The sequence below is a fragment of the Octopus bimaculoides genome, chromosome 4, assembly GCF_046866305.1.
Source record: "Octopus bimaculoides isolate indiv1 chromosome 4, ASM4686630v1, whole genome shotgun sequence".
In the NCBI taxonomy this organism is placed as follows: domain Eukaryota; kingdom Metazoa; phylum Mollusca; class Cephalopoda; order Octopoda; family Octopodidae; genus Octopus; species Octopus bimaculoides.
This window is the reverse complement of record NC_142931.1, coordinates 76,905,414-76,933,057: the sequence shown is the minus strand read 5'-3', so window position 1 is coordinate 76,933,057 and position 27,644 is coordinate 76,905,414. Positions and strand designations below refer to the sequence as shown.

Genomic DNA, 27,644 nt, shown 5'->3' with positions numbered 1-27,644 from the left:
TGTCTGCTGACAAACTACTGCTGCTCTCCTCTCATTCTATCCCCATTTTTGATGTTATTTCTACCTTCACCCTCATATTATCTTGCCTTAACACTTATCTCACCCATTACACTTCATACACTTTCTATGACACCCCTCTCTCCTTCCTCTTCCTTCTCTTCTTTTCCATCCCTTCCAATCTCTATCTTTCATTGCTTATCTGTTCACTCTCTCTTCTTTTCTCTGTATATACACCCTCTGTCTCTGTCTGTTTGTATGAGTGTGTGTTGTGTATGTATGTATGTATGTATGTATGTGTGTGTGTATATATAAATCCATTCTTCCTGCCCTTTATCTCCTACCATCCTTTTTTTTTTTTTCATCTCCAATGCTCTTAACTTCTCCACTTTGAAGGTGTAATGGCTGTGTGGATTCAATTTCAGACAACTGATTTGTAGACAGATCCAAGTTCAAATACAATGCAAATGTCATGCAAGACTCATACAGTAAAATACTGCTCCTTCATCTATCATAAACAAACATCTTAGCTTACAACCAAATTTTAGCCATTCCACTGATGGGCAAAAAATCCACTAAAACCTTATCCTTCAGTTGCTCTTACTCTCTCTATCCCTTCCCTCCCTCCTTTGCCTATTTTACCCCTACCACAACAGTCTCTGTTTCTCTCAACTAGCTCATAGCCTGCATCCTGCCATCTTCAACCTATACTCTTCCTCCCTAGTGAGTTAGCTCTATGGAGTCTTCTCTTTCCTACATTTCTCCCCCCTCAGACATCAACTTACAGATGGTAAATGGTGTCATTAGAGTGCTGAATGAAATGCCTTATGGCATTTATCTAATTCTTTGCTTTTCATTCTTCAAGAGTCAGTAAACAATGTACCAGTTTAGGGTAGAACCATCAGAGCATTCAATGGGATGCCATGCAGTGTTTGTCCTGACTCCTCTTAGCATTCTTGATACAAATCCTAGTGATGCCTATTTAAGTGGCAGATTTCATCTGTCACAAAATTTAACACCACCTTGTGGTCATTGGGTGCTTTGGTTGGAGGTAAATCAGCTGTTAAAAGCATTCAGGTCAGACCTCTAGTTTGATTATAGCATTATCTCTCTCTCCTACTACTAACAGAGGCCCTGTAAAGGGTCATAAGCATTGCCCAGCTTCCTGAATAATAAAAAAAAAAAGAAGAAAAACAATCTCACTGTGACAGCCACCAATGCCATTTTCTCTTCACAATTAAACCACAAATACAATAACTTAGATAGGTTTTGGCCAGTGCAGGCCCAGGCCATGTCTAACTTAATAGCACCACCTGGTGAAGTCTTTTTATAGTTTTTTCATAAAATGAATTTCAAGACATCCAAATGAGTTAAAGTTTCATCAAGAGTAGACAAAATGTGATTTTAAATGTAATTGCACCAATGGCTAAATCTGAGTTTGCTAAAGACTTAGCAAGAACAAATTTTGAGACAATTTCTATGGATGCTTCAAACCAAAAAGATGTTAAGCGATACTTTATATTATTCAACATTACATTCCTGGTCAAGGAATAGAAGTTAAATTTTGGGACATGCAGACTTTTTCCAGTTGAGATAGTTGAGATCTTGACTAATTGCCCTAGTCACAGTTATTGACAATCACAATTTGACAGGAAAAATTGTTGGACTTTGTGGAGACAAGGGCAACACAAATGTTAATGGTGTACAACAAAAACACTGATTAAAACCAAACTTGAAAGTGACTTAGTTAGCATTAGCTGTGCTGCACACATTGTGCACAATTGTTTATAAACAACTGTTGATCTATTACCAATTGACACCAAAGCAACTATTGTGAAAATTTTCATATATAATTTCACATATACAGTTCATGTAACACAACTAAAGAAAATTTTCTCTCTTTGCTGGAGTGCAATACAAAGAGCTAGTAGAACATAGTAACACTAGTCTTGTCAATGTTACAAGCAGTTGAAAGAATTCTTAACATTTTTGCTGGGCTTGAAGTCTTACTTTTGTCACCAAGAACACTGCTCATGACTAATAAAACAATTCTTTGAAAATGATTTTGGGAAAATGTATTTATAGTTTGTACATGGACAGCTTGGCCTTTTCAATAAATTGATTCTGGCCATGGAAAAGGATAATTCCAACACAGCAGAAAGCAAACTAGAAATACAAAATCTAATGACAAATAGAGAAGAAATAGAAAAACTGTGAATTTGTGCCTCAAAATGAAGAGGCTTTGCTGAGAAAATGGTGAAAACATTGAAAAAGTGAAGAAAAAACATAAAAGTTTTTTTTTATGAAAGATGTCTCCCATACCAAGACCTAAAGAAAAAATACTTTGAACTGGTGGGAGACATTGCAAGATTAAGTTCTGAAGACACATCTTGGCCCAGTATTGAACAGTCTGCAGTTAATCTCAACCAAAGAATTGGAAAACAAGTAATATAGATTGATCAATTATTTGATGAAGTTATTGCAAAGAGCTCTGTGCACTCCCAAAGTAGAAATCTTTAAGTATGAAGAAAAGTAGCAAATTTATTTTTGCTCATTGCAAAGAAAAACATATTTAGTAAAGAAAAATCTTAGTGTTGTAGAATACATTCTTTGTCTTCTTCATACTTGAACAAGTGTTTTCTGCAATAGATAATGTGTGATCAGATAGGAGGGGCAGTATTGCAGAAGCTACAGTCAGGGTCCTTCTGACACCTAAAATAAACTGTGCTAAGTTGCTCACAATTATTTGACAAAATTAGAAATATTAATTTCTTAGGAAAGTAGATTCAAGTGATAAATATCACAGTACTGATGATTAAATAAAATATTACTTGACAATATTTTACCTGTATGTACTGTCAAGTAAAGGATAATAGTTGTGAGCAGCCATAGAGGATCTGTTCAGTTTTGCTCACAGATTTTTTAATTATTTTTTTTAACTAAATAGTTTGAAACTTCATATACCAGTATAATTTCTCATGCTCAACACAGTTTACTTTCAACATTTTTGACTAAATTTCGTATTTTAGAAGTTATTTTGTGTTAAAGTTGTCATATTCAGGTAATTTTTAACCAATCAATGATGTGCATTCAATTGAAGAAAGAAAATTACTGCTGTTTGTCAAAGTAATCGAAGAGGAACAACCTCCGAGTCATCTCTACTAAATGTCAACACTGTTCTATTTTACTATTTGTTTGCTGCCTATGTTGCATATTACAAGCTTGTTTTTTTTTGGTTCTTGCATCGAGTAATTAGTAAACATTGAAAAATCAACACCAAGAAGGAAGAAATATTATTTACATACATTTATTAGTTTGTCGAACATGTAGTTAGAGATACAGCAGAAATTGTAGTGGCAATGACAAGTTCGCTCACTGGTTGGTAGGTGATAGTGTAGAAGTGGCACCGACTTTCTTGTGGCTGAAAGCTTCTCTTTTGTGTCAGCTATGACCAAGGAGCAACACTTTCCCTTCGTCCTTTGCTTGACATACGAATAGAGCAGAGTGGTGACATTTTAGTAGAGATGGCTCGGAAGTTGTTCCTCTTCGATTACTATTGCAAACAGCAGTAGCTTTCTTCAACTAAATACATGTTGTTGATTGGTTAAAATTACCCCAATATGACAACTTTAAGATGAAATAACTTCTAAAATACAAAATTTTGTCAAAAATGTTGAAAGTAAACTGTGTTGAACATGAGAAATTACACCAGTACATGAAGTTTCAAACTGTTTAGTTAAAAAAAAATAATTAAAAAATCTGTGAGTGAAACTGAACAAATCCGCCATAGATATCCTCTTCAGTCATCAGTTGTAAAATGATGTCTCAGTAATATATACTCATCCAACTCATACTAACATTGAAAACAGACATAAAATGGATGAATAAATGTCTGTTTTCAATGCTTATTGTGTTTCATTAATCATACTTATGTTTTAGCAATCAAACTTGTGTATAACAAAATTATGAATAACATGTTTTTCAAGATGTTCAAACATTAATATGGATTTTCTAAAGCCTTGTATTATGTTGTAAAAATTGATGGCATTAGTAAACCTTTGGTCTATACAGTGAATAAATTATAAAACAAAAAGTAAATAAATAGAAAAAACAATCTATTATAGCAAGTGAATGTTTTTTTTTTACAACCATTTTTGCATGTTAACACAAACATAAAAGATAGTAAATGATAAATGTATTTCAACAAGGGAATTGCTTACCCAAAGGCTATTGTAAGATAAGGCAGTAGGCTTAGTTTTACAACAGACATTGTTGCCCATATCCATAATGCCACAGACAAAGCAGGGAATGCAGTAAATAGCAGCTTTTCAATAGTCTGAAATAAAAGACATTGGTTTCAATGAAAAAGAATATCATAAAATCCAACTCATTAAATCACTTAATAAATTACTAATTTCTCTGCTAATTTTACAAACATACACAGGCATCAGAGATCACATCCAAAAGTAGGCCAGCTGACAGGTTGGAAACTACTAACTCACTAACATGTTACAATCTCTGCCTCTTCTTCCTTTCTGCATGTTCTATTATCAACCATGAATATAACAGCCTCCAACAGCTTCCACTCCTCTTAACTAGCTAATTTCATACCACCTCAGGCTGAAACAACCAACCTCTCCTCCTCTTCTTGTCCTTTTGACTGCCTCCTTCCACCTGTCCTAGTACCCCACACTAACTATTTTCGCAACCCTTTCTTTCCAGAGCCCCACCTCTCTGGAATTCTCTCTCTACTGACCATATGCTCCTGCATAATTACAGATATTTAAATTGAACATTCATGATATTAGTGTCTTTTCAGTGTCTGGGACTGTGATCTAGCAGAATTATTAGCACACCAGGCAAAATGCTCAATGGTATTTTGTCCAGCTTTACATTCTGATTCAAATTCATCTGTTCAGGGTCGATAATACAAGTACCAGTTGAGCACTAGGGTTAATGTAATTGAGTTACCCCTCCCCCAAAATTGATGGCCTTGTGCCAAAATTTGAAACCAATATCTTTCCAGGGTTTGAGGACCTAAGAGGGTCATGGGAATTACCGCTTCCTCTTGCCCTAAACCATTAAAAATATTACTTCTAAATTATCAATGGTTTCAGCCACTGAACTGCAGCTATGCTGTGGAACCAGCATCCAAACTTCTAGTCATATACACTGACCCAAGTACATAGTCTACTACTGTTATTTTCTATCGATCTCTATTGAATGACTTAGTTTACTTTCTCAGAGTCTAAACACCATAAGTGATTTTTGTTCAATCCATTTGATTTACACCAATATACAATACACATGCAGTACCAGTATTGCTACACAAACATGCATTTTCAAATATACAAGAGGAGAAACGTTAACCGTATTGATCTCAATGATCTTGGATAGTTGTGCGGTTTGTAGTTGAAGCCTCTTCTCCAAATCAATACAATAATAAAAGAAATATACTTGCATTCTCACATACTCACATATAGGTGTACATATACATACATGACAGGATTCAATCATTTTCATCATAATCATCATCATCGTCGTTCAATGTCCGCTTTCCATGCTAGCATGGGTTGGACGATTTGACTGAGGACTGGTGAACCAGATGGCTACACCAGGCTCCAATCGGATTTGGCAGAGCTTCTACAGCTGGATGCCCTTCCTAACGTCAACCACTCCGAGAGTGTAGTGGGTGCTTTTACGTGCCACCCGCACGAAGGCCAGTCAGGCGGTACTGGCAACGGCCATGCTCAAAATGGTGTATTTTACATGCCACCTGCACAGGAGCCAGTTCGGCGGCACTGGCAACGATCTCGCTCGAATGTCTTTACACATCAATCAAATTTCACTCAAACAACATTGATTAACTTGAGGCTATGACAGAAGACTCTTGCACATGGTCCTGCCCAGTGGAATTGAACTAGGAACACTGTACTGCTAAATGCACTTCTTAGATAACTCCAGTATATCTTATCTATCTGTCAATTTATCCAGCAATCTTGTCTAGTTATCTAGTAATCAGTCTATCAATCTATCAATCTGTTTTGTCTATTTAGATAATACAGATAGCTATCAGTGGAGAAGCTATAAACTGTAACAAATGTAGAAGAGCCAGAATTTGGATTATTCAGTGAATAAGTCTTTGAAGGAAAGGATTAAACTTTGAGTTTAGATGTGCTATAAATAGTGGTAAGGGATTTTAAAAAAATGTCTGCTTGGTATTTCTTACAAGCCAAAAGCCAGTGATGGTATTTGTATGTAGTCTTAGATTTATCAGTTAATCTATTTGGAAGGAATAATAGCAGATGGTGGGTGTGGGGGTGGGAGTAAGTAAGTAAGAAAACAACTATAATATCAATTATGGCATCATTACAGAGCTGAAGAAGATCTTATTCTCATTTACACAATAACAATAATCATGTAGATCAGTCATTGACTGAGAAGAAAATGAGCAAAATGGGAAGGAAAGAAAAGGAGAAAGAAAGAGATGGTAAGACAATGAATAAAAACAAACTGTAAAAATAATGTATTTGCTCTCTTAGTTGTCCATCAAATCTGATGATGACTTATTTTCTTTTGCATTTGTTGTTCCTTCAATGGCAACATCTCAATCATTATATATATATATATATATATATATATATATATATATATAAATGAAATATTCAAACACTGAGATTTGAAGTTAGATGTCACTACTGTTCATATCATCTGTGGATAAATTCAAAATTTGATGATATCACCAGTAGTAGCATTGGTGGAACGCAGTTATGATAGCTTTAAGGAGCTATGAAATATCGTAATGATGCTTAATGAGCATCTACCTGCTAGAAATAAGAGCCAAGTCTTAAATAATCCACCGTAGTGCACCAATATAACAGAGAAAAACAGTATGCGAGGAAAACAGACCGGATTAAAACATTTAACAACACAAATAAAAATATTATGCAATTATATATATATATATATATATATATATATATATATATATATATATATATATATATATACACACACACACACACACACACACAAGGCATAAAAAATACATTCGCATTAAATCTCAGTCCAGCATATGCTTTTGCTGCATGGATGTCCTAAGATATAGCATTTAATTGCATCCCGTTCATTCACTTGCATTATAAATTCATCCAGGGTAGATATGTCAATGTAGCTTTATTCAAGGGTGTACCCTTGCAGGTAGTTGAAGCATATTAAAGAGTTCAGTGATTGGTAGTACTGTTCACAGTATAATTTAGGTGAGGGAGTCATAGGGGCTGAATGTAGATGAAAGCAGAAATTACTGTGAAATACTATGTGGCTATATAATTTGTTAACTCTAAAACTTAGAGTGACTGTTAAGGATTTAACCCTTTTGTTACCACATTTCTTATTTCTTTATTGCCTACAAGGGGCTAAACATAGAGGGGACAAACAAGGAAAGATAAAGGGATTAAGTCGATTACATCGACCCCGAAAAGATGAAAGGCAAAATCGACCTCGTGGGATTACTGCATATATATATATATATATATATATATATATATATATATATATACACATACACATTATCTATATGCACATAAACAGATCTACAATTCTTACTAATAAGAAAACTTCTAAAATGGATAGAGAAATTTGAAGGATTGCTTTAGTACAATGGTAGAAAGTTTGTCATGTTTACAGGCAACCCTCAACTTTTTTTAGTCCAAAGGTTTTTTTTTTAGCTCAGTATGTACACACTATTATTTATGACCTTATTTACTTCAAATTCCACCATTTAAAACTGACATACACACATAAACACAGGAATTTTGGCATACATACAATATTTATGATTGTTAAATCATATCTTTTCAATCTCTTGGTGCTTATGCAAAATGATGAAATGAATACTAATTTTCAAAAGAAAAATATTTATTACCTTAAAATAAAACAAATTTCTCATTTGTATATTTGCAATAAACATTTGTTTAATTCTTTAAAATTTCATTAACATAGTCACAATCTACTCCATCAAAAATGTACTGGTAAAATTGAACTTCTCTCATTACTACTCAATCATTTACTCCCTCTCCTCCTCTTCTGTTTCTATGATTCTGTCTCTCTTACTCTGTGTGTATGTGTGAGGGGGATCCATTACTCACTGCCTACTACCAAGCCTAGTATGTGCTCTCGTCTTGCACTTCTTTCTTTCTCTCTGCATCCATCAATACATATATATATATATATATATATATATATATATGATGTACAGCATGACTATAGAAATCAACCAACGAACATTTATATTGGCAATGCTGGTTGGTCAAGCAATCACATAGAGGCTACCTACCATACTGGCTCAAACATTTCAGAGTAATTATATTTGATACTCAAAGTGATGTTGGCTTCCCTATTTTAAAACATTTTTTGTAAACCTCAAATATACAGAATTTATTATTAATAGGCACAGGTATGGCTGTGTTGTTAAGGACCTTGCTTTTGAATTTGGTAGATGAGAACTGTTTGGAAGCCCTTTGTATTGGGTCATCCCATAAGTAATGCAGTTTTTTCAATTGCATGAATTAAAAGTCAGAGTGGGGATGAGATAAACTATCTGCATCAATTTGCTATAAAAACAGATAGTAATTTTAGCTTACCTTATTCTTTGTGCAAGTTTTGAAGAGTGCAGTTCGATTGTAACAGTTAATTTTTCAAAGCTATAATGGAAGTGACAAAGGGGCATATTTGGCATTTTTTGCTTTATGAGTTCAATAAAGGCAATGATGCAATGGAAAGTGTGAGGAATATTAATGCAGTATATGAAGATCAGACAATAAGCATAAGCTAGTGTCAACAGTAGTTCCAGAAATTCTGAGCTGGAAACTACAGCCCAGAAGACAAGCGTTGTACTGGAAGATCTGTAGCGCTCGACAAGGACATCCTGCAAACCCTGGTGGAACAAAATCCTATTGTAACTATTGAAGAACTAGCAGAGAAGCTTGGATTTGGTCATTCAATCATTCATCGACACCTGCCTGCCATCAGAAGAGTCAGCAAATTGAGTCAATGTGTTCCTCGCAAACTTTCCGAGTCTAATCATGTGCAGAGAGTGAATGTGTGCTCTCTTTTGCTGTCATGTCGCATGAATGAACCTTTTTTTGGACTGAATAATGACGAGAAATGGGTTCTCTTTAAAAATGTCAAGTGCCAAAGACAGAGGGCAGGAAAAGGAGAAACACCAGCTCTCCAGGCTAAAGAAAGTCTTCACCCATGCAAGGTGTTGTTATCAGTTTGGTGGGATATGAAAGGTTTAGACCACTTTGAACTTTTAAGCCCAAACCAAACAATAAGAAAGGAGATCTACTGTGAGGAGCTGGAATGGCTTAACTCAGCGCTAGAATAAAGACAACCATCTTTAATTTCAAGCCGAAATGTGTTCTTTCATCAGGATAATGCTTGGCCACATACAGCTAGGGTGCCATCCCAAAGACTGGAGCAGTTTGAATGGAAAATGATGCCTCACCCACCATATTCACCAGACATTGCCTCATCTAATTATCATTTATTTCGCAGTTTTCAAAATCATTTGGATCAAAAAATACGAATTCTGTAGTCGAGTATTCTGGAGGAGTATTTTTGTCATGGACACATGAATTTTTGGAAGTGGGATGCCTTTAAAGTCTACCAGATAGATGGAAGAGCATTGTAGAAAATGAAGGGAAGTATATTTTAGATTAAAAAAGAACTTTGTTTATCTTAATTTTGAAATATAAAACAAGTATAAAAACAACTGCATTATTTATGGGATGACCCAAAATATGGAAGCCAATATGTGCCTTTGTGCCTGTTCTCCAAAACTGCTTTACAAACAGTTTGCTTATGTTCCCATAAACTTAGTGATTCATCAAAAGAGACCAAAAGATCAAGTACCAGACATTAAAAAATGTACTGGGGTCAATTTGTCTGACTGAATCAGAGGTTCTCAACCATTTTTTTTACCTATGGACCCCTTTGATTCCTATTTTATTTGGGTGAACCTTCACGGCCATTGCATAAAAAAAAAGTTATTAAAACATTTTGTTTTGTAGAAGTATAAGCAATTTACTGCACATCAATTTTAACAAGTTCTTATATGGACCCACAAGGATCATACGGACCCCATTTGAGAACCTCTAGAATAAACCCTTCAAGGTAGTACCCCAGCATGGCCATAGTCTAATGACTGAGACAAGTAAAAGATAAAGGAAATAAGAGATGTATTCTTGAATAGTACTTCCTTGAATAATCATTATATGCTTTTGTGGTTGTTCTTCAACTTGGAGATTAACACTGATTAAGCAGATTTATGATCAAAGGCAAAACAGCTGTGAACATCCCATTTTGTTTTCCAAATATAGTGTATCTAAAACTACATTAATGTGCCCTTAGGTTTTTTTTTAAGGATGTAGGATGTGATTCTGAGGGAGATTTGCCTGCTATTTTATCTTATATCTGGTTAAGCAACCACCTAAATGTTCTCTTCTTGTGATGCCATTGATACAGGCCTATATAACTCACATTTCAAGCAGCAATGCAAACACACACATGTGCAGAGGTACAAGCACATAAACATACTATAATTTTACACACACACACACACATACACCATCATCATCGTTTTCATTTAACATCTGTTTTCCATGCTGGAATATGCGTGTGTGTGTGTATGTATGTATGTATGTATGTATGTATGTATGTATCTCTCTCTCTATATACATGCATGCATGCACACACACACACACACACACATACATACATACATACATACATACAGGTCTAGTAGAATATGTGTCATGAGCAAAACTCCTTTGAGTCATTTTGTAACTTCTGCTGATTAATAATAATTATAAAATGATAATGATAATAATGATAATAATAATGATAATAATAATAATAATAATAATAATAATAATAATAATAATAATAATAACAATAACAATAACACACATAAACATGTATATATATTACTCTATTACAACCAACCCATTATTTGTTTCCTAGCTTTAAAACACTCTACAGCTTTACAAATAAAAATCATAAAAATACATGCAAACTCTGAGCCTATGAGGTCCATTTGGAATTCCTGAAAGGTATTGTGTTGACATTTCCAATATTATGTTGAACTTTTGGAAATAATACCATTCTAAGTTTGCATGTGATGTAGATTCCTGCAGGATTAAATTAGGGGTTCTGTGAAGACCCATAAAGATTGGCTATTGATTATATAGACCAGATATGATACTACCCCATTAAAATGTTACAAATGACATTTCCATTCTTGTTCTTTTCTTCCGTTTTTTTGTTTTTTCAAGGATGGCGCATGAGTTGATATATTGTTATTCATGACCTTCAGTTCGTTATTGTAGTTTTATTGTTTTGTTATTTTTAATATAATCATTATGATCATATTTCTATTGACATTTTTTCTTGTATCATTAATATTACTGTAGATGGCAGAATTGGATGCAGGTATAGCTGTGTGGTTAATTAAGCTGACTTTGACTTTGCAGTCACATGGTTTTGGGTTCAGTTCCACCATATGGTACATAGGGTAAGTGCTTTCTACTAAAGCCCTGGACTGACTAATGCCTTATAAATGAATTTCGTAAATGGAAACTGTGTGAAAGCCTGTTGTGTGTGTGTGTGTGTATGTTCCTTCTATTGCTTGACAACCAATATTGGTTTGTTTACATCCCTGCATAACTTAGTGATTCAGCAAAAGAGACCATTAGAATAAGTACCATGCCTAAAACAAAATAAGTACTGGGATCAATTTGTCTGATTATAACCCTAAAGGCAGTGCCCCAGCATAGCCACAGTTCAATGACTGAAACAAGTAAAAGACAGGAGAAAATAAGTAGAATGTTGGCAGGGGAATATAATTTCATCAGATGTCTTTACTTTCTCAGTTCAAATTTCACAAAAAGCTGGAAATGGATAAAATATGCCCCAGTCAAGCGGTAGGGTCAGCAGAATTACTCACAACCTTCCAGAAAACATTCTGGCTGGTCTTTTCCTTTTATATTACCAATCATTATATATTACAAAGAGTTGTGGATAGTATAATTGATACAGCAAAAGACAAATGACTTGTAAATTTCAATGTTAAAATTACAAAAGCTGAATACTGCACTTGCATTGATAAATTTATAGTTTCACATCAGACTTGATTTCGGTACTAAATAATATTTTTTTCCCGCAATTTTTGTGGGTGCAATCATCTTAGTTGATCTCGTAAGCAGTCGGAAATGCATTGTTTCCGCAGAAAATGGAGGGGGTGGGGCGGAACCTCAGAAATTCCCCTTCCCGACCTTGTCTCACATGTTTTTTTTGGTTGCAATCATCTTAATTGACCTCATACATATAATTATTAATTCTATTTACAGATTGTATATTCTAATTAAAATGTTTATGTCTGGTTGTTTGCTGGAATTGAGCGGATTAGGAAACGCCGCTTTGTTGTTCCCCTGACTGGTCAGAAGCATGACAAAGTGACATCGCCTCCACTAATTCAAAAATACATCAAACCTGGCTCAGTTATCTACAGTGATTCTTGGGCAGCTTACAAAGACATACAAACACCAGGTTATCAACATTACATGATAAACCACAAAGGAAATTTTGTCGACACCACACATACACACACAAAACATCGAACGTTTTTGGTGAGATTTAAAGAAATAGATGAAAAGGCCGGGTATTCATTTAAACTGTCTACACCAATACCTGGCCAGGTATTTATTTATCTCTGCTACAGAAAACAAAAAAAATTGCTGCACCAATTTTTTATTGAGGTAGCAAAATTATATACACCCCTCCCAGATTGCCAGTAAAGGATCGATTCCAGCACAAATCCGGAGATAGAAGATATACAGAAATGCCCTAGGTTCCGCCTCACCCCCACAGTCTCTGTTTTCTATGGACAAAATGCATTTCCCACACTTGAGGTCAATTAAGACAACTGCAATGAAAAAATGCAGGAGACAGGGTTGGAAAAGGGAATATCCGAGGTTCCACTTCACCCCCACCCCATCTGTTTTCCGTGGAAAGAATGCATTTCAAACAGCTTACAAAGTTAACTAAGATGATTGCATCCAAAAAAACTGTGGGGAAAAAAATTATTTAGTACCAAAATCGAGTCTGGTGTGAAACTATAAATTTACCCTTGTATCTAGGACTGTGCTACTACTCTTACACATGTACACAACCATCCAAGTCAGCTTCCAGAAGATGACCATCAGAAACACTACTACTACTACTTCTGGACTACAGAAGTATTGTCTCCACTTTCTGCCTTACTACAATGCCTTCAGTTTCAAACTATCTCCTCCCAGACTTACTTATCTCTTGCTTCCCACAGTCATCTTTATCTTATCTTACCTTCAAAGCCCCACACTAACCTATACACAATCCTTCTTTTCCAGAAAGTCTATCTTCACACCCTTTCTGTCTATCTATTTTTCCTGTGGTTGTTACTCTACTCTTGAACATCAACCATACTGATCTCACCAGACTGCCAACAGCATAGATGCCACCCCTCCAACAAAACCAAACAAATAACAACAAAAATGAGCCAGCAACACACTCCTTAGTACCAGAAACATGGGAGACATGTTTTTTACCTTATGATCTAAAAGTGTCTACAACTGCTGACAAAGCAATATGTTTTTGATATTTTAAAAATAAAGAGAGCGTAAAATTTCCAGCAGCTGCTGTTGTTTAGCTTCAGTTTAGCCCTGACTAAGCATACAGACCCAAGATTAAAAGCATTTCATTTGCAACTTTGACAGTCCCTTTTCCAACTCTTGCACATCCAGGAGCTCATCACTCATATTTGAAGACAGTATGATTTGATTAAAGTAATTGTGTAGAGTATCTACTTGGATCATCATCCCCATTTTAATAGCCGCTTTTCCAAGCTGGCATTAATCAGACAGAAATTTCTTTTTTGATGAAGGTTTTCTGTAGCTAGATGCCCTTCCTGTTGTCAACCATTAGTTATTTCCAAGTAAGGTAATATCTCTCTCATGATGAGACATATTTTCATGGAAGATGAATGACAGACTCTTCTTGCATGATGATAACATTCATTTACAACTATCTATCATGTGATGTCACAGTAAGGAAACTGTAACACACACACACACATGAGTGAATGGACAAATGAAGGAAAAGGGCTCTCAACACATTTAGTAGGAGTTACAGCTATCATTTAAAACAGTTGATAGGTTTCTTTCAATTTCTGTCTACCAGATCCACTTGTAAGGTTTAGGGTGGTACAGGACTATGACAGATGACACTTACTCAAGATGTCATGTAGTGAGACTGAATCCAGAACCAAGTGGTTGAGAAGCAAAATTCTTACCACACAGTCAGGCTTGTTTTCAGAAATTTTACTGAGATAATGTGTAGAAGAGTTAAATCTATTCTGTTAAGATGGCAGGATGTAATTTGATGAAGATTTGACTGCTATTTTTTTACAGGTCAAAACATGATTATAAGCCCTCTTTCAGGAGAGGTTGTCTAAAATAGTCATTCCTAGCAGATTTGAAGTGTGGAAGAACTATTTTGTGATTTGACAGATGTTTCTTCTTCACCACCACTGCTGCTGCCACTGCCACCACCATCATCGTTTAATGTCCATTTTCCATGCTGGCACAAGTAGGACAGTTTGATAGGAGCTGGCAAACCAGAAGCTGCCTCATGAAGGGCTTACCTGCAAAAGTAATTTCGATCATGAATAGAACTCTCTATACCAAACTAGTTGACATTGCCTTTGGTTCTATGACACATAAATTAAAACCTTCCATCAAATTTTCATTTAAATTTGTTTCAAGCACCAGCTTGATAATGTCAAAATTATTTTACAGAAGTTTTCATTATTTTCAAAATTAACTGAAATGAAGACAATGTATTTCAACAGAAATATAGTCACAAAAGAGTTAAGATTCATTGATGTCAAGAGGGAACTTAAAGAGAAAGAGCAACTTACCAAACATAGTTCAAATTCTTCACAGCGAAATGCAGAGAACTGTAATATAATCCAGCCACCAATCAATAATATAAAGAAGTTGGCAATAAGGATGAGAGCAACATTTAACCAAGACAACCTGCAAAAGCAAAGAGAAATCATCAGAAATACTGTACAAAGAGGACTAAGTAACATGAGTGGCAAATTATAATCAAATCAAACATTTTCAAAACATAATTTGAGTGTATGTTCTAAATATACATCCACCCACTGTAGCTGCTATCATAGCAGTTATGGTGGACACTGCTTCTCAGAACTGGCTATTCTCCTGCCATTTTCTTCAGGTATTCGCAAAAATCCACTCCTCTCTCCTCCTCCCACCACCCATATAGTGTCCACCACTAGTAGCCCTGCACTAACCCTAAGTTCTTCCTACTAAGAATGCTGATTCTCTGGATTTCAACCTTGTCTATGTTTTTACTGAGGCTCAAATTGCAACTGTTCAAAAGGAACATTGGTGTCAATAGTCTCTCTGAGAGCCTGTGACAGCTAAATTTCTTGCAAGTTATATCATTGACACACATCATTCCATTTATTGGTTCTGTCTGATTTAATTTCATACAAGAGCACTTACACTATGAGCCAACAAGTGAGCCTCTATGTAATCACTCAATCTGCAATAACATCTTAATGCCTGAAAAAGACTCCTTCAATTTTTTTTTAATCTTTTACTTGTTTCCGCCATTGTACTGCAGCCATGCAGGGGCACCACTCTGAAGGTTTTTTTTTAGTTAAATGAATTGACCCCAGTACCTAATTTTTTAAAGCCTGGTACTTATCTATCTCTTTTGCTGAACCTCTAGGTTACAGGGACATAAACGAACAAATCAATTGTCAAGTGGTGAGGTGCAGTGGGTAAACATAAACATATAGATATATATATACATATACATATATATATATATATATATATATATATATATATATATATGGGGGTCGGTCTTCATTCAGTTTCTGTCAACAGAATCCACTTACAAGGTTTTGGTTAGCCTAGGACTATAGTAGAAGACATTTGCTCAAGATGTCAAACATGGGACTGAACCCAGAACTCTGTACTTGGGAAGCAAACTTCTTACCACACAGCCATGCCTGCATCTATATGTAACATTTCTATAAAATAATTACAGGATCATTATCAAACTCTAAACAGATCATAAAGATGATTTTGAAAATAACCTTTGACTAGGTACAAACCCCTTCCAATTATAAAAAGAAAAGCCTTAGTTTATTTTCATTTTAAAAGTCGACTTTGCTTTTTGGAGTCCTTAACATAAGTCACCAACGAAGCTTCAGCCCTTGTGCATACAATAGAAATGATTTAAAAATATATCCTCTTTTCAATACACACATACACTCTAGTACTTTATTTTTCTCACTTTCTCCTACAGTTTCTTTCTTTTATGCACAAACATTCAGCCCCTTATGTAGTTCCCTTTCTTCTTTCATACAGAAGCATATATAAACACTTGCTTCCACATTTTTTATACACATACAGATATACATACTCTCATTCTTTCTCCATCCTCCTTACTCCAGTTCACTACAGTCAATGTTACTTCTTCTTCCAAATAACACACACACACATACACACACAGTAAGTTAACAGTAACTTTTGTACTACTTATAAAGAAAAGAACAAAAACAAAATGAAACAAGAAAAATGAATGGCAACAATGATATAAAGAGAGAAAATCCCAAATTTGTCCCTTCAGGCTGAAGGTCAACTATAATTTACATTTCTAACAGCAATGACCTGACCTGCTTACTGGAGTGTTCAATGGCTTTTATATCTCTGGTCAATGGAGGTCACTTGTTCTGAGTGGATGTAATTTGAGGAATAAGATAACACCTGCAGTAGTAGCAGTAGTAGTAGTAGCAGCAACACCAATTTAACAAATAATCCAAGTCCAAATTTATTTTTGAAACTATCTTCATGATCTTCTATCTTAGTCAACAAATTGCAACCATACTGGGGCACCATCTTGAAGAGTTTAAGTTGAACAAATCAACCCCACAACTTACTTTTGTTGTTGTTAAGTCTGACACTTATTTTATCAGACACTTTGCTGAACCATCAAGCTATGGGAATGCAAACAAACCAACACCAGATATCAAGTGGTGGTGGGGTACAAACACAAAGATACACACACAGTTACTCACCCACCCATCATCATCATCATTTAATGTCCTTTTTCCATGCTGACATAGGTTGAACAGTTTGACAACGTTCTATGTGTCTGCTTTGGCATGGTTTCTACTGCTGGATGCCTTTCCCAACATCAACCACAGGGTTACAGTAGAAGGGTTACTGCCATGCAGTAGGACTGAACCTGAAACTATGTGGTTGAAAACCAAGCTTTCTGATCACACAGCTTTGTCAGTGCCTGCTTAATGTGTTATATGTCTATTTAATTTAAAGCTGGCAAGTCAGGACAAACCAAGAAAAGTATATATAATATGACTTATGTAAGTTAAGAAACAAAAGCATAACTAAAGAACAGTTGAGTCTTTCTTTTGTTGAATCTTTTCCTAACCTCCATGAACTGGTTGGTAGATCCTAGAAAATAAACAGCACCTCCAGCCTTAGTGTCGTTTTTTATCAAATCATTCTTCAAAGACTGATAATTTTTCATTGGAATAGATCATGCCATAAAGTCTTTGAATATTTTCATACGACTCTTCATGACAGAATCTATAGTTTAAAAGAATATGGCTGTCCTAAAAGGAAGAGTGATAGTTTTCATGCTGTTCCCATGGAAACAGATAATTGAGACTTCCACTATATCAGCAATGGAGACTTCTGACTAGTTAAAATTACATAACTTTAAAAGCCTATAACTTTTTTTTTAATTGATTTCTAGTGAAAATGAATGTGAATTCCATCATCATGTATAACTACTCCAGTGTAGGAAATTTGAAAAAATTCTGACAATGGGAAGAAATTTTAAAAGATTCTATTTTCATATGACTCTTCATGATACAATATAGTTTAAAAGAATGTTCAAAACCAGCATATACTTTGCTTGTTAACCTTGCTCTGTATCTGATTTGTTTTATATGATGATATCTGGTTTTATAACATATTACTTCATTGATAAAGTTAAAAATATGTTTTCATTATTTCAAGAAGTTTTGGTTACTATTTCATTCAGATCAAGCAATCATATACAGGTTCCACTGTGTTAAGTATTTATAGATGAAGTGAAATCAGAAAAAATATAGGCGTAGGAGTGGCTGTGTGGTAAGTAGCTTGCTTACCAACCACATGGTCCTGGGTTCAGTCCCACTGCGTGGCATCTTGGGCAAGTGTCTTCTACTATAGCCTCGGGCCGACCAAAGCCTTGTGAGTGCATTTGGTAGATGGAAACTGAAAGAAGCCTGTCGTATATATGTATATATATATGTATGTGTGTATGTGTTTGTATGTCTGTGTTTGTCCCCCCAACATCGCTTGACAACCGATGCTGGTGTGTTTATGTCCCCGTCACTTAGCGGTTCGGCAAAAGAGACCGATAGAATAAGTACTATACTTCCAAAGAATAAGTCCTGGGGTCGATTTGCTCGACTAAAGGCAGTGCTCCAGCATGGCCACAGTCAAAAGACTGAAACAAGTAAAGAGTAAACAATGTACAAAATGGGATGCTATGACACAAGTCCTAAGGAAATTAGAAAAATAAAATACTTTTCAAAAGTAATTTTATTGCAAGTAATCAAAACTGCACCATGTGACTAATTATTCAGAGATGCCATCTGCATTAAAAGCAACAGTTAACTTAGTGTTACATATTTAACACAATGAGTAACAAAAAAAAATCTAATTAGAAATAGTTATACTGTGAGGAAAACTTAATATGAATTCAATGATTAATATTACTTTAATTATTTCAACAAGAACGGGAAATAATTCTAGACATGTTTTGGTCTTGCTAGACCTCTTAAGTATAGAATCAACTTCAGCGAACTTGATGAAGTAATGATGAGAATTGTGTTACTGTGGAGGGATAGGTATAAAATTAAACTCAGAGGATTTAAAAAGGGAGTGTGTTTGGTGTACAATATTGAACATCTGTTTCTCAAATCTCCCAGTTCTATTTCAGCAAGAACAATGAAATTGATGTTTTGCTGAGGAGTTCTAATAAGACTGAAACATGCTCAGAGTGGTAAAATTGGCAGAATGATTAAAATGATAATTGTTAATGAGCTAAAACTGTCTTTCCTTCACCACATAAATTACTTATAATTAAATGTGTAATGTTCCTTGGACTAAACATGATACTAACTTAATGACCGTTGTGAATAAATAGCATTGTGACAAAGACCAATCTTCAACTGCAACTTTTATCCTGATAATACAGAATGGTTTATTTTTGAAATTTTTCTTTTTTAAAACTTAAAGAACTTTTTTTTAACATAAAAGGGTAAAGATATTCTCCCTTTAAATATAGTTACTTTGAATCTTGGAAATTACTTTGAAGGGATTTACTTTCTAGTGTTCCACTACATAATATAATATATCTGGTTCCAATACTCCACTTTCTTGTGGAACACTATTTTTCAGTTGCTGAAGTGCTTGGTGTTGGTCAGTATAAGCTCTTTATGCATTTACATTTATCAATGCATTTTTTCTCGATTTTTAAACCTAAATATTAAGAGTGGAGTGTACATCATACATAAGAACTCAAGCACTAACCCATATTTTCACAGTTAAGTGTGTTATCTTATTTGGGATGGCATGACCAGAAGTAAGTTAGTTGTATCTATTGTCCAAGTTAACTGATGTGCAGTGAAGAAGTAAGATCACTATAATAATGTTATAGTTTATGGTAGCAATAATATATTAAATGTTTAGCACAACTTTCAGTATGGAGGGCCAGAATGTAATATTTCCATTATCAAACATATTACTTAAATTATTTAAATGTAACTATTAACTAATAAGATGATGATAATCCATAGATACCGTCATTATCAAAATGTGAAGATAAGCTAGAAAAAATAAATCATTATTTTTGCTAGGATGTGAATTGAGGAAAATTTGGTCGCTATTTCTAGTGGGTCAAAAGCTCCCTTGTTGGCTTATTTATATATAGATATATTTACCAACAGAAATCTCATGATACCATTGAAAATGTAACAAGATTTTGAAGGAGTTTTTGATTTAAACATCAACACTTTAGTACAACTGGCAAATTGGTAGACCATTAGACAAAATGCCTAGAGATATTATTTTGATTCTCTACACTCTGAGTTCAAATCTTGTCCTGCCAACTTTGCATTTCATCATTTTTCTTGAGAGGAAAGGTGATAAAAAAAATTACCTTTCAGGACAGTGGTTTGATGGAACTGTAAAAATGACAAGATACCTTGTGATACTTCTTTTGGCTCTTTGCATTCTGAGTTCAAATTCTGCCATGGTCAAGTTGAGTGGTAGATTTAATCTGTCATGCAATTTAACACACACATTTTGTATCATGAGTGCATTTAGTGGCATCCACACTGACACAAAATCAATACTTGACAGGGCTGTACCTTTTCAAAGTAGAGGTACATCCCTGGAGTTTAGCATATTAAGCACATCAATGGGTATTGGCTATCAGACAAGACAGTAATCTGGAGATTGTATGTTGTGTCAAACAAATGTCTTAAATCTATAAATATTTATAGAGTATTTCATAATTACAAAGTAGTGGAATGGAGTGAGCAAGTCTTTTTAATATGAAGATTTACAATTGCTTCATTTGAATTCGATCTCATCAATCTTGCCATATTATACAATAATATGCAACTATTGATTACTCTCCAAGTGCTTTTGGAATGACATATGTCAACTTGGACTCACAAAATTACATATAAAAGTAATTTGTTGAAAGAACTTGAATTATCTAGAACTTATACATATATCGAGTCGGGTGTGGTTACAGGATCACATTTTTCTATTTCTTTTTCTTCCTTGACTGGGTAATTTGCACCAATGGTTTGTTTTGTTTGTAATGCATAAATGTGCCTCGGTAACCACACCCAACTTTGGTGTGTGTGTGTGTGTGTGTGTGTGTGTGTGTGTGTGTGTGTATGCATGTATATATATGTATGAATGCATGCATATATGTGTATGTGTATATATATATATATATATATATATATATATATGCACATATATGTATGTATGAATGTATGCATGTGTGTGTGTGTATTACACACACACACACATATATTTATGTATATACTAGCTGGTGTACCTGGTAATTCCTAGGGAGTAAAGATGTTCTATTGAAATGCCTTATTACTCTGCTATAAGAAAGCAATTTCGTTATAACTGCCACAAAAGGTGTATTTTCCGTCACGATAAAGTACAAAAAACTGTCAGCTGGAGGAGGGAGAAATTGTTGGAGGTTGGTAAGAGAGGTCTTTGGAGGTTGGCAAGAAAGATTGTCGGAGGTTGGTGAGAGGCAAAGACATTTATTCTGCTTAGCGAAGGCATCTGGGAAATGTATAACTGCTGCCATTCACAGAAAAACTATTGTTTTACCGTGAGAAAAGCACCATTGAAGTGTTAATTGAAATTTGGCAATCAAGGATGGAATCCACACTATGCCTGCATGAAGCCACTACAAATACGTTGTGGAATAAAAAAATTTATCTACCATCATGGAAAAAGTGTAACTGTAAAAGTGCAGAATTATCGGAGTAATAGGCATTCAAAAAAGTATGTATGTATAGAAATGTATGAATGAAGTCTTTAATGTTTAAGATTCAAATTAAGGAAGTGCAATAATAATGTTTAGCAGTTCAAAACTGTGAGTAGTGAAATGCAGAATTGGATTGGCTGATCGTGAGAATCAAATATTGATCTCTTTGCTAAAGTCTGCAGGTGGCATGGGTTATTTCTCTTCGGTTGTTTAAATAAAATATTAGTAATATGTAGTAGATAGAAGGATCCTGCTGGGAAAGGAAGGGCATCCAACCATAAAAAAGTCAGTCTTAACAAATTCCGCCTAACTCATGCATACATGGAATAGTGGACATTAGATTATAATGATAAGTATATATATATATATATATGATGCAGCACGGAATTTTGTCAGCGAACAGGTCGCGGTCTCAAAGCGACAAAAATATTTTGGCAAATTAAATTTAAATGTTGAAGTGAATCTAATGGTTTTTGTGTTTCTTAAATGGCTTATAAACACCTTCCATGCTGCAATTAATTTCGTTCCAGCACACGATCTCAGATCAGGTTGCTTGCTATGCAAGTACATCTCCTATACACACACACACATATATATATATATATATATATATATATATATATATATATATATCAGTGCTCCAGCATGGCTGCAGTCAAATGACTGAAACAAGTAAAAGAATATATATGTAGACACACACACACACACACTAGTTTAACCCAGTACTCAATAAAATTATTTTTAATAATTTCAAAACTGAAAAAAGAAGAAAAATCCATAAAATACATGTTATCTAAACTTTAATTAAGCACCCATACATAAGACAGTTAATATTATCAGATGCATTGAAAATATTCATTTCAGATATGATAAAACTAAGAAAAATAACCCTTCCTGTATGATTTATGATAGGTTTTCCTATTATCAACAGTCTCATGTCAACAAGGCCAGAATTAAATGCTAATGCTAATTGTAATGAAGGAAATAATTTCATCACTATCCAAGTCTTACATCCGTTTTTCTCACTCCACCACACCCTATACCAAAGTGAAAGGAAATATTATTCTACTTAATTAAGATATACCTCATAACTATCATAAATTGAATTCACAGGAAAGTTACTCTGACTAGACTAATCCAAGAAAATTGTATTTCATTAACACTCTCTAACTCTTTGACTTCTGATGAGGAATAAATCACTACCTTTGCTTCTTCCATCACTACTACAATAGTTTCAGCTATTATCAACTAGATGGCTACATGCGTATATTACCAACACTTTAACCAGGATACAGGTTACCTGTATATACACATACACAGAGCAAAACAAAATGAAGTTTCAAGTCATTAGCCTTTTTGCAACCATATTTCAGCTGAAATACAATGTCTTCATTTCAGTTAATTTCAAAATTAATGAAAATAACTTTGTCATTATTAACACTGTAGCATTTAAACCAGCCACATCCAGCCCAAATATTCTGCCTATTTTATGTTCAAACTGGTCAGATCTGGCCTCTCACACTTACCTTGTAATGTCATTCTAGAAGATAAACAATCACATTTTTGAAATCTTGAAACTACAAACTAATACATTATTAAATTTTTTAAATGTGAATAAATAAGCATTACATTTCACAAAATAATCTGAATGCTGAAGGGTTAAGCTGGTATTTGGAATATAATCTAGCATGCAATTTTAATGGAAAGCTTTACTATAGATAACTTTAAACTAAAGTTTGTACCACATGACTATGTGCAGTCCAGGTGGGTTTGTATCAAAAGGGTTAAAGAGCTTTTTGATAAACCAACTTACTTGAAACTGACTCTTGTTATATTATTCTAGTAATAGCAAACTTGTTTTAAAATACTGCCTTAATATCTAACACACTCACCGGTTCAATTTACACTCATCTATTATTTATACTTTTTCTTTTCCAAAATAAACGAGTGGAAATTGAACTGGTGAGTGTGTTAGATATTAAGGCAGTATGACTCTCCCCAGACACAACAAAATCTGTTTTAAAATGTTCATAGTGAAATTAAAACCACACATCATTAATTTATGTAAGAATATTTCTGTTAAGTTACATTACAAAACACCAGCTTGATAATTACAATATCAGTTATTTTACTAAACCTTTGCAAATTCTAAAAATTTTTATAATTAATTGAAACACACAGGCAACAGATTTGATAAGAATTAAGCTCATAAACATGTAAGGGTACTAAGTAATGTGTTGCAGCCTGTTGTAGTATGTGTAGATTCTAACTCATCAAGTTCAGCTGCTCAAAACCACTTGAGTTTGCCAAAGTATAGTTGAAACAGCATCTACCTCTTATTTCATGTGCCCATTAAAATGTTTGTCAATAGAGTGCTACATCGGAACTAGGTCTTACATGGATTGTTGACAATATCAAGGTGCTGAGTCATGAGTATAGAGGCATGAATCAAGAATGTCAGAGTGCAGAGTCAAGAATGTCAGGGTGTAGGATCAAGAATGACATCTACTTTCTGTGCTAGCATGGGTTGACTGAATTGTCACAATTTGACTCATTCCTCATTGGAAGCCACATCTTTCATATTTTTGGTGTTTATACATGTCCTTTGGATAATGACCAGAGATTGCAAAAGAGAAAAGTAAATGTAAGTGAAACAGAAACTCTATTTGTACTGAAGACTCATCTCAATAGGATCTCTCAACCACACAACTGTGCTTGCGTACACATACATATTGCTCTGTGGTTAAAAAGCTTGCTTTGCGACTATAAGATATCAAGTTCAGTCCCACCATGTGGCACTTTGGGCAAATGTCTTATACAAAAACTCCTAGTCAACAAATGCCTTGCAAATGAATTTGCTAGCCAGAAAGCCCATTGTGCATGTGTGTGTGTGGATACAGTCTAATGACTGAAATAAGAGCATAAAAAAATGTGTGTGAGTGTGTGTGCATATCTCCCACCACCACTTGACAACTGGTGTTAGTTTGTTTCTGTCCTTATAATTTAGCAGTTTGGCAAACAAAACTGCTTGAATAAGTACCAAACTTAAAACAAAAAGTACTGGGATCAATATGTTTGTCTAACCCCTTGAAGATGGTACTCCAGCATAGCCACAGTCCAATGACAGAAACAAGCAAAAGATAAATGATAAAGATAGTATATATATCACACAGCACACATGCACCGTAAGCATACATACACGAACACTTATACAAGCATACATACACACACACATACCTTTTGGAAAATATATATATTTGTTTATGTATTAATTAAGCAAAATTAAAATAACAAGTAAAAAAAAGTAAAACTTACCATATTAATGGAAATATTGAATAAATAGCTAGGATATGACACATGAAAAATGTAAAAACAAACACCATGACACATCTGAAAAAGTTAAAAAGAAAAGAAAAAATATTAAAAAATCATCATAAGAAACATACTTCTGTTGTTCAACTAAAAAAAAAACTACAAAAGACAAACTAACAAAAGATGAAACAAAACTAATTAAATTATTCTTTTCTTTATAATTCAAACTGTGAAAAGAGATGAATTATTATTCAATTAATTTCTAATGGAGTCTGAAATTTAAGCTATGCTTTAATTTGGAAAATAAAAAGTCTATGAAAAATGACAATTTATTTTGTTGCTATGTCTGTTTTTAGTGGTAACTATAATTAAATAGATTGTGGTAGAGTCAATGGTAGTTATTTAAAACATATATAAGTGTGTGTGTGTGTGTGTGTGTGTGTGTGTGTGTGTGTGTGTGTGTGTGTGTGTGTGTGTGTATGTACATTGTTATTTATATTAATTTTTGTTATATTTAGTAATAGTATTGCTATTTATTTAAATAAATTGTGGTAGAGTCAAAAGTTTTGCAATATTTTGGCAACTTATTTGCTTTATTTCTCAAGTTACAAACAAAAGCAGCCAGGCATTCAAAGTAGAGGCCACCGTGTTGCACCATCTGAAGCCACCTTTCTGCCAGTTCTTTGATCTCATACTAATACCAGTTCTTGTCCTTCCAGGTGAAGAATCTTAATCCATGACTCACAGGCAGTGAGTCATGGATTGGAACAAGTAATAATCTAAAGGAAATATTTTTTTGCAATTGTAACATGTGCAAACATTGGTTAAGCTGGAGTGGATGTATGCCATTCTGTGGCGAAAATATCCAGCATTGGTTAAGAGAAAGAGAGCTTTTCTGCAGTGAGACAATGCAAGACCTCATACAGCTCAAATGACCTGGAATAAACTCCAGGAACCAGCATATGGTCCAGACCTAGCTCCCACAATATTTAAAACACACATAAATGCATGTGTGCATGTATGTATATAGATTATTATTAATACAGAAATCCCTCACCATACTGCACTCAATACATCAATTTTTCTGGCTAATATATGTAAATTCATATCACGGATTCCTCAGTATATCAAAGGTTTCTGTGGCTGATAGGTATTTATATTTTTTGAGATTTTAATTATTTCTCGGGTAAAATAAGCATTTTCACACCTAAAAATTAATCTACTACATATGTGGAAATCTGTGTAAACATTTAATTATATACCTTATCATTATATCTTTTTTTTATTATAAAATGTACAGAGCAGTTTGAAAGACATTTTGCTGCTATTTCTGGCAGGTCAAGTGACTTGCTTGTAGTAATATTGTGAGTCACCCCAGTGGCAAATAAACATATTATCGGTGGCTGTGATAGATAGTAGAAGTGATAATAATGTTAGTTTTATAATCAATGCTGTATATTGCATTCATTTATATCTTTTTGACTTGTTTCCGTCAGTGGACTGGGGTCAGTCTGGGGCACCATCTTGAACGGTTTTTGTTTTTAGTCTAACAAATCAATATCAGTATTTAGTTTTTTTAAAGTTTCGCACTTATTCTATTGTCTCTTTTGCTGAACTGCTAAGCTTCAGAGACATAAACAAATCAACACTGGCGTGGGGTACAAATATAGACATGAAAACACACATATACAACAGGCTTCCACACTTTTTCCTTCAACCAAATTCATTCACAAGGAATTGGTTAGCCTGAGGCTATAGTAGAAAACATTTCCACAAGGTACGATGCAATGGGATAAAACCTGAAAGCACATGGTTGTATAATGAGTTTCTAACTCACACGACCATGTCTATTCAAAAAACTTTTTCTATCCTTTCACCAAGGATAGAATTCTATCCTTGAATCAGAAGGCAGTGCCTATGATTCATTATAACTGGTAAGAGGAAGGTATCCTAGAACTAGAAATTTGGCCTGAATACATGCAACAGGGTAAGCTTTGCTAAATGCACCCAAGGTGCCAGGGAATGGTGTTAAACCTAGCGAAAAGCCAAGACGTCCACCTAAGTAGCTCATGGCAGGATTTGAATCCAGCATGCAAAGAATCTTTGCTTCTGGCCTGGTATTCTTATAACTCTGCCAATTTGCCACTCCTGTGGCAAATAAATATGATGATTGCACACAAGGGTTGTGCTGGTGCTGGTGGTAGTGTTTGTAGTAATCACTGCCACTGTTGTCTGCCAACATGATATCCAAAAATCTCAGTAATAAACTTCCAACTTTTGGATAGTGGACTTAAGCCATCTCCTGATTTAACATGGCTCTCTGATCCATCGGTGCATTTACAAAGGAGTACACTTTGTTGCACACATTCAAGCCATGGCTTCTGTTCAAAGATAACTTCCCCTCAACAGGAGGCCCCCAAATAATAAAAAGGATCACAGGTGCAGTGCTGCTCTTCTCACACTGAGCTGTTGCTGTCATTTATTCTCCAGATCAACCTCTGTAAGTGAATCTATAAACAAAAATGCTTCAGCTGTGACCATACTATTTTTATCCAAACATAACAAACTCCAAGACCACATCATCCAAGCTGTTC

The 27,644-nt window shown here is 34.5% G+C and overlaps 1 protein-coding gene across 3 annotated transcripts in view; it reads right to left on the bottom strand.

Annotated features, from left to right (window-relative positions):
• LOC106878824 (uncharacterized) overlaps window positions 1–27,644 on the bottom strand; it is a 237,021-nt gene that overhangs the window by 61,930 nt on the left and 147,447 nt on the right. For all 3 annotated transcript variants that reach the window (XM_089350842.1, XM_089350844.1, XM_089350843.1), the window contains exons 4-6: window positions 25,054–25,128; window positions 15,014–15,131; window positions 4,218–4,333 (exon numbers count right to left, since the gene is read on the bottom strand). In XM_089350842.1, coding sequence (XP_089206968.1) covers window positions 4,218–4,333; window positions 15,014–15,131; window positions 25,054–25,128 — 309 coding nt within the window. The remainder of the gene's footprint in view (window positions 1–4,217; window positions 4,334–15,013; window positions 15,132–25,053; window positions 25,129–27,644) is intronic.